The 9,308-nt window shown below is 39.7% G+C and overlaps 1 protein-coding gene across 5 annotated transcripts in view; it reads left to right on the plus strand.

Annotated features, from left to right (window-relative positions):
• The window catches only part of CEP350 (centrosomal protein 350), a 155,356-nt gene extending 147,694 nt beyond the window's left edge, over positions 1-7,662 (plus strand). For 4 of the 5 annotated variants that reach the window (XM_012444581.3, XM_012444586.3, XM_012444584.3 and 1 more), the window contains one exon: positions 3,780-3,977. In XM_012444581.3, coding sequence (XP_012300004.2) covers positions 3,780-3,944 — 165 coding nt within the window. In that variant the 3' untranslated portion in view covers positions 3,945-3,977. Of the gene's footprint in view, positions 1-3,779 lie in introns of all 5 variants that reach the window. The other variant, XM_012444585.2, reaches the window with a different exon arrangement.
• Positions 7,663-9,308: the final 1,646 nt, after the last annotated feature.

Consider the following 9,308-nt stretch of genomic DNA (forward strand, 5'->3'; position numbering starts at 1 on the left):
CTAGGCTGGAGTGCAGTGGCATGATTGTAGCTCACTGCAGCCTTGAACTCCTGGGCTCAAGGGATCCTCCTGCCTCAGTCTTCCAAAGCCCGGGGTTATAGGCATGCTTCACCATGCCCAGCCTCATGTATTATTTAATTAGTAGTCATTCAACTATTTTTTTCTAGATAGTATATTTTGATTAGTGCAGTTTATGATCACATTTCTTTTGTTTATTTTTACCTGTATCTTATAGTACTCAGAGGAGTTTAGGAAAACCCCAAGACCAACCTGTGCTTTTATGGTGATTTATTTTGGACCCTATTACAGAACCTTATTATTCCTTCATCTTCTTAAATGTGGCCCATTGTTCCAGGCTACCACCACATGTTTTGATTCTTTCTTTGAACATAGTTATTATATTTCCCAGCTTCATGTCATTTCTAAAATTGATGTACCTGCCTTCATCTAGGTCATTGCTAAAAACAATGAAGTAGAGCCAAAGACAGCCTTTCAGCATTCACAGAAATTATCTATTCTATATGGCAGATATTTATATAGCACCTTCTATTTGCACTGTCCTAGTCACCAGGGAATCATAAGTAAAAAGAAACAGCCCTTTTAGAGCTCACAGCCCAGTGGGAAAACAGATACACAGAATATAGTGAGTATGGTAATTGCCATAATGGAATATGAAGAAGGTAGAATGGGAGCGCAGGGGAAAAACCCCCTGTGTCTTCAAGGCAGAAACTTCCTTCCAGGTTGAGAGCTGTCATTTAATCAAAAAAGTGTAAATCAACCGGGTGTAGTGGCTCACACTTGTAATCCCAGCACTTTGGGAGGCGCAGGTAGATCAGTTGAGGTAAGGAGTTTGAGACCAGCCTGGCCAACATGGTGAAACCCCATCTCTACTAAAAATATAAAAATTAGCTGGGTGTGGTGGTGCACACCTGTAATCCCAGCTTCTCAGGAGACTGAGGCAAGAGAATCACTTGAACCCGGGAGTTGGAGGTTGCAGTGGGCCAAGATGGCGCCATTGCACTCCACCCTGAGCGACAGAGTAAGACTTCACCTAAAACAAGTGTAAATCTGCCTAATTGACCTGTCTCTTTTTTCCCAACTTGTTCACAAGGATAACGATGAAAGATTCTGGCATCTGCTTGCTGAAATCAGGCCACATTCTATTTACTACATTTCTCTATTCCACCGGCCTAATACCCTGTCCAAAAAAAACTTACTGTTAAGTCTTTTAGATGTAATTAATTTAGCTGTTTATATATTAAATGTATTAATTTTTACATATACATATATTTTCAGGAGCAGGATCAGGGAAATGTGTAATAGAATATAATAGACTCTGAAGATCAGAAGAAAAAATAGAGGCAAATTTGCAGGCTACGAGATCCCTCAGTTGTTATAGTTGAAGTTCCAGATTGGGCTTTGAGCTTTCTAAAGTCCAAAGAGAAATGGAAAAGTTCATGTTCTTACTGACTGATAGAGAAATAGTTCCTGTTCTTAAGTAGGAACAAAGCTTTTGCTAACACAGAAATCTTACATTTGAGAGGGGCTGCATTGAGGTTACACTGAGAGAGAGAACAAAAATGTCATAAGCATATATTTCTACTGCAAGTGCACAAAATATTTCTTTGGTGTTTCCTAAATTTGTTATTGTGGAGGAAATTGCTCAAAGAACAAATTTAATATTACAGGCCAAGAGAGACTGGGCACCATGGCTCACATCTGTAATCCCAGCACTTTGGGAGCCCAAGGTGGGCAGATAGCTTGAGCCCGGGAGGTGGAGGTTGCCGTGAGCTGAGCTTGCGCCACTGCACTCCTGCCTGGGTGACAGAGTGAGACCCTGTCTCAAAAAAAATAATAAATAAGAGAACAGTTATAGAAAGGAAAGTTGTGCAACTTTGAATAACAAATTCACTGGAGGTGTGAAATTTTTTGTGCAGGCACCTAGACCACAAGTTCAAGAAGTCTTATTTTAGGCTATTTATTATAGTAGCCTTCACAAGAGAGGAACACCAATTCCATGGTAGGTTGACAAGTATTTCCTAGCTACCCACACAACATGATTCTGTGGTCAAGATCTGAGTTAAACAAGTTTCTTTACTGGTGGGCTTCTGTCTCATAGGCATAAGTACACTGTAACTCTCCCAGAGGGAGTTCTCTGAAGCTGATTTGGCTTTTGGTGGCACATTAGGGAACAGAGGAATGAATGTTTTCATATACTCCAAACAACCTTTCTCAAAGAGAAAGAATGTGGCAGCCACCCTGTTACATATTTGTCAACTCCAGCCAACGGTATATGTTGGACAATCTGATTCTTTCCCTCTCTTACTCTCTCAAGCTTCAGGATGCTAGAGTCTTCTCGTTTCTTCATAAGGCAAACCCAGAGGACAAGTTCCCCTCTTCACTTTCTCTGCCTTTTTAAAGATGAAACTAGGATCAGGGCAAGCCAGAAGCGTGTTGTCACTTGGCTTTTTTGCCAAGTAAGTCTTCTGGTTAGAGACCCCTGTTGCTGTAATTAACTTTGCTGAATTTGTGACTAGATCAGGTTCACTTCCTTACCTAGCCTTCTTTCCATTTACAATGTCATTTTGTATAGCAAATCTAATGGGTTTCTTTTTTCTTTTTCTTTTTTTTTTGAGGCAGAGTTTCGCTCTTGTTACCCAGGCTGGAGTGCAATGGCACGATCACGGCTCACCGCAACCTCCGCCTCCTGGGTTCAGGCAATTCTCCTGCCTCAGCCTCCCAGAGTGCTAGAATTACAGGGGTCAGCCACCATGCCCAGCCAATCTAATGTGTTTCTTTTAGAATAAAATAGTTTTTTTTCAGTGTATTATAAGCAAGCAATAAATCTAGGGCAGTTATTTATGTTTGATTAGTTTTTATTTACCTAGGAATCCTAAAATGAAAAAAGAGCAAGTGTTATATTAATATAACCGTCATGCGAAAAATAAGCTATATTACATTTCAAAAATACCCTAAGGAATATTAAGTGTTATTCATTTATTTATAATACTCCAGAATCACATTCAATATTATCTTTGGATATATGCATTTTACAATTGTAAATCCATATGCAGGCATCCCCTACTTAACAAAGGCTCGACTTATTATTTTTCAACATTACGATGTGAAAGCAACACACATTCAGTAGAAATAGTACTTCAATTTGGAATTTTGATCTTTTCCTGGACTAGTGATGTATGGTATGGGGGCAGCAGCGAGTCCCAGCTCCCAGTCAGCCAACCATCATAAGGGTAAACGCCGATACTCTCCCGTGGTGCCAAGGACTCTGCCTGACTGTAGGCCAGTGTACATGTTCTGAGCATGTTTCAGATGGCCTGGGCTGAGCTATCATGTTCAATAAGTTAGGTGTATTAACTGCATTTTTGATTTAATGATATTTTCAATTTACTGTGAATTTATTGGACATCACTGTAAGTAGAGGAACATTTCTGTCTAATAGTTTGTGTTCTCCCCCCATTAAATTCCTATATATATTCCCTCATGTTGACATAGACAAGAAACTGGTAGTCTTTAATATCTCTGAAATACTGGAATATTATCAAATATACATTTGAAGTCACTTTGATATATTAAGCAATTGAAGTTTCTTAAACTTTTTGCAATTTTAAAAGGAGTATTGATGTCATATCAATCATCCTTTTTCTCTGGTTTATTTCCTTGGGCTGTATTCCTATGGATAGGACTACAAAGTCAGCAATTATATTTCCTAAATTTTATGCGACAGCAATTTTCTAACCTTGTTGTCTTCTAAATCCTAGGTTCAGGAGCTCCATGAGGAGGAGGCACAGTGGGTGAACTACGATGAGGATGAGTTGTGTGTGAAGATGCAGCTAGCCGACGGCATCTTTGAGACCCTGATCAAAGACACTATTGATGTTCTCAATCAGATCAGTGAAAAGCAGGGGAGAATGCTACTTGTGTGACATCTTGCAAATAAATAGAACACTGAGTGCTAATGTGAGTCCTGGGCCTTTCTGCCTCCTGATGTACACCCCATCGCCATCATAGCAAGAGTGCTTCCGGACCTTGTACTTATTCTTAAAGACTACGGGTTTGGAGTTGATAAGACGATGTGGTATATCTGGTATTATAGCCTTTGCCTTTCGAGACTAGCCACTGGATTAATTGGTTATTTTCGGTGGGCAGGGTTGCACAGTGTAATCCTATACCTGTCGCTAGCACCCCCGCTAGGTCTCAGATGAGGGCTGAAAACACCAGACTTACCTCTGAGTTTAGACTAGGGTATCACTTCTTTGAATAAGTGAGAGAGGTATAGATTAGTGCATCACATCACTTTTGAAATGCAATCCTGGTCTATATCATGAAAGTCATAAATGGACATTATAATCTCTAAACAGTATTAAACCCTTAACCACTTCTAAAATAGGCAAGCTTAATAATGTCTGCCAACTTCACATTCTGGAGTTTATTTCATTTCTTTTTGAAGACCATTTTCTTCCATTATTGCAGTTGAGCAGCACCAAGTGGACTGTCAGGCTTACAGGAATAAGTGGTAACCTTGCTGTCTGAGCGCCATCTAAAGAATTTTAAACCTCTGCATTATGTTTAGTGTTCTCTGTGTGGGCATGAAAAAAGAAATGCCACTACTGAAGACGGCTCAAAAGACCAATGCAGGGCTGGTTCTTCTACCCCTTGGTTTACTCCTGCACTTTCTGTACTCACTCTGAATCTCTACCAGCTGCTCCCAGAATCACAGATACTCAGGACCATCTCAGGCATCCAGGCATGGCAAAGTGGAAATCATGCATTTTGGCCTTCAAACCTTCAACTCCCATCTTTCCCCAGGAAGTCAGAGACGCTGTTACTTGAATGATTTAGGAAATGAGTGTGTGCACCAAAGACAAAAAGATACTATCTGTTGTTTGTGTGCTAGTTTTGTGCTATGGAACATTTTTTAATTTATTTTAAGATAAATTATTAATTTGAAAATGTGTGTCCCTATTCAGAAGTGAAAGATTCTTCTTGTAATAGTTAAAATCTCCATCTTGAAGCTTCTATGGTTCATAGTCTTTGCACAGGAAACCTATGGTTTTAACAAACCATACACATATTGAAGAAGTCATTTTAATTCAGTGAAACGAAGATGGGCTTTTCCAAGATCACCTGCAGTAGCAGGAGTGGGATGAAATGATTTAAAGACACTGTACAACTCAACTCTGCCTCTCTTGCAGCATTGCTTCTCACAACTATTACCTGCATCTGAAAACAAGTCTATAGACTCCAGCTGCTACATTAGAGCATAAGACATGCTCTCCTGGGACCTCAGTACCCTGCCTTCTTGACTGGTTTCTGTTCATCAGTCCTGTCCCTCTTCAAGTAATCTGGAAGAATGTGGATACTCTTAGGCGTGAATGTAAATGCCTTAATATTGAAGGTCCTGGTTAGAAGCATGATATAAGACATCCACTGGATTCATATTCACAAATATCCTGGAATGTTATAGCTTCAAAGTATGTTAGAAAAACCCCAAAGATGGTATAATCTTTAAGTGTGCACGTTTGTTCATTTCTGCATCTTCCCTCCAGACTTGCCTTTGCATCTTAAATATTTCACTATGCACACTCCCATTTCTCTTGGGCTTCATCTTGTCATTATAAGAAACGTACTGAAATAATCATTGGAATATTTGCATTTTGCACAATGACTGGTATGATAGCTCTTGACAAATAAGGAAAGCACTGAAATGTGATTGGGTCTTGGGAAATGCTCAGAACGATGTCTTAGCAGCATTTCTTCTGGGCCTGTGATGTTGAGCTGTAGTCTTGTAGCCATAATGAGCAAATTGACTAAGAGAACAAAGGTTTCTTGGGGTTATTAACCAGTAGTGTGGAAATTATATTTTTATGTGGCCAAGGAAAAGCAAAGGCTTTTCTTTTCAGTTTGTGTTATTTGGAAGACAGAAAAGCATCTTGTCTGCATCCTTTGGCTGTTTGTAGGATCACACTGTCCTTATGATACTGAAACTTTACATCTGCTGTAAATTTTTTATAAATGAATTTCAAAATGTTATAATGGGACTGTAGGTTGTTTTTCTACATCTTCATTATTTGGACCTAAAACCAGTTTTTAATAAGAAAGTTTATCTTTACTCTTTATGACATTATGACTCCAGAAGATGAAAAAATAACAAGTCATGGAATCAGCTATCTGGTAAGAAATGCTGCCAAGAATGTGGCAGTGGCTGTCCTGACAGACTGCAGCTGTCTTTACCATCTGAAGAGTCCTGGGCTCCAGATGATGAGAGGCAGAAGTGGATCAGGCTTACTCTTTGCTAAAAATGATTATCTGTAGTTTGGCAGCAAAAAACAAAACAAAAAAAAAACAAACAAAAAAAAACGTAATTAGCAGATGTCTTCTTATTTTAACTATTTGGATCTAATTGAAATGGGTTTATGGTTAGGATTAAGAAAGAGAGATGTAGATACCCAGCCACTCGTTCCATATTGCTATCTTTTAAATCAGCTCTGCCTCTTAATCAAGAACCTAAATATTCCATCTTTCTAATCTTTGTTCCTTCTCCCTACACCCTCGTCCTCTTTCACTCTTTCTTCATAATTCCTCTAAGAAAAATATCCTTGCATCAGCAGTAATATCTTTTAGAATAGCACTATCAGAATTTAGTGGTAAACCAACATACAGGCTTCAGATTCACTTCTGAGTCCAAAACAATTTGTGCTATCCAGGGTAGTTAACTCTGGGTTAAATAAGTACAGGGTATAGATTCCCTCTTCAGGTCTAAACAGGAATTTTTACCGTAGGGAAAAGTGGGAAGAGCTCAAACGTAGTTAATAAGGAAGGTAATTTGTTTTTCTTTTACCTAAAAGAAAAGAAAATTCCTTCTGTGACTACAGGTCTCTGAGAAATTATCTTTCAAAAGAGATTTCATTGCTCATAAGAGTGTTGTGGCCTATTGATAAAAACAATTTTGTTCACTTTCTTGTCTTGAAAAAAAGTGGCCTTAGCTTTTTGCAATACTTGAATAAAGTGTGTACTCGCAAAAGAATTTCTGTAGCACAGCATTAGAGACTCATAACTTTTCTGCAAGAAATACAAACTTACATCTTCCTTTTACTACCTTAAGAATACTAGTGAAATAAACATTAATTCAAAGAGCAAATTATAGAAACTACAATGATGTTTAATGCAAATTGTAGGAATTTACATGTTTACAAATCATCTTCAACTGGTTGTGCAGCAATTCAATAAAATGTCTTTGTATTATAAAAATGTGAAGAAAAAATGTAAACTGGTGTAAAGGAGGTACTGTCATTTTAATTATGTTTAATAGCTTTTCCTTCTAGACTTTGCAAAGCCTTCTTGGTAAACACATTGCAAAGCATTTTTGGGAGGTTTAGCCTCCTTATGTGTACTGTACTGTGCAGACATGAAAAAATAAACCCGTTTACTGTGTACATGTAAATAGCCTGGTCATCAGGCCATTTTCAGCCAATAGTCACATCCAGTGCAATTTTGCACCAGACACTTAAGGGTGTGGTTTGTAAGTATGATCTGTAAAATAACTGGGAGGAATTCCCATGTATACCTGTGTAAATAGATTTGTTAACTGAAATGTACTTTAAGAAAAGATAAAATCTGTAAATAAACTGATTTATAAATTAATTTCATGTCAGGTCTTCATTTTTTTCCCTCCTGAGCCAGCTTCAGAAAGTTAGACCCTGTAACTTATTTGTGATTTCTTATTTGGTCACAGGGTGCTAATGCTTGGACAGTAGAATAAGGTGAGCTGTGGGTAAGAGCTGTTTGCCTGCACATACATGCCATCAGGACATACTTTTGAGCAGCCTGGGCTTGGGTCCCTCACTCACTGCTGCAACAGACAGCCACTGAGCAGCACCTCATGTTCTGAGCACTGCGCTGAGTACTGGGAAGATGGCAGAAAAAACAGGCATGGTCCCTGACCTCAGGAAACTTAGTGTCTCATGAAAGCCACCAGAAGATCATTTGAAAACCTGTGTGACAAGTTACAAGTGCTGCACAGGAAGCATACATAGGATTTGAGAATATCTTAATAAAAGGGCCCAACAAGGGTGAGAGTGAGTCAGCCAAGAGTTCTCTGATAAATTATAACTGTTTTATGAGCTGCATCCTTCTAACTCATGGCAAATGCCATTTCTCCCAAATGACCTAAATTTTGATCACCCTTGCAAAATAACATGGAAAAGTCACACTCAAGTGGACCACAAAGAAGAGCCAACTAGCTGATGCCCAGGTGTGGAGGCTGTTACTTATTTCTGGAAATACGAACTCGGAGGAGAATGGAGCCAAAGAGAGTAAAAGAATCCAAGGATGGAAATGTATGGCACTCAGGACCATGAACCGTGTCTGCTCCAACAACTTAGAAGTGGTAACCACCATCATCTGACCTGAATTCCTCTAGCTGCCCCTAGATGGCCATCTCTGCTTTGTCTTTAACCCCTAACACAACCATGAACATTAAGGAAATTCTCAGGAAAAGACTGGCCCCTAATTACAGTAGGTCCTAAGAAATTCTTCCTCTCATAAAACAGATATTTGAGGCTGGGGGCTCACACCTGTAATCCCAGCACTTTGGGAGGCCAAGGCAGGAAGATTGCTTGAGCCCAGAAGTTTGAGACCAGCCTGGGCAACATAGTGAGACCCCATCTCTACAAAAAACCTTTTTTTTTTTTTGAGACAAAGTCTTGCTCTGTCACCAGGCTGGAGTGCAGTGGCGCAATCTCAGCTCACTGCAATCTCCGCCTCCCAGATTCAAGCGATTCTCCTGCCTCAGCCTCCCGAGTAGCTGGGACTACAGGCGCGGGCTGCCACCACGCCCGGCTGATTTTTTGTATTTTAGTGGAAGACGGGGTTTCACCATGTTGGCCAGGATGGTCTCAATCTCCTCACTGCGAGATATGCCCACCTGGGCCTCCCAAAGTGCTGGGATAACAGGCATGAGCCACTGCGCCCGGCCTCCATTTTCTATCTTTTATACTGTGATTTTACTGTTACCTTTTCTATATTTAAGTATTTTTAGATAACCACAAATTCTTACCATGTGTTACAACTGCCTACAGTGTTCAATACAGTAACGCTGTACAGGTTTGTGGCCTAGGAGCAATGGACTACACCATATAGCCTGGGTGTGTAGCAAGCTATACCATCTAGGTTTGTGTGAGTGCATTCTACGATGTTCGCACAATGAAGTCACCTAACAATGCATTTCTCAGAACATATCCCAGTCGTTAAGAAATGCATGACTGTACTGAGGAGAAACAGCTAATGCC

This window comes from Aotus nancymaae, unplaced genomic scaffold, assembly GCF_030222135.1.
Source record: "Aotus nancymaae isolate 86718 unplaced genomic scaffold, 86718_ANA_hifiasm-v0.15.2.pri h1tg000108l, whole genome shotgun sequence".
Taxonomy (NCBI): domain Eukaryota; kingdom Metazoa; phylum Chordata; class Mammalia; order Primates; family Aotidae; genus Aotus; species Aotus nancymaae.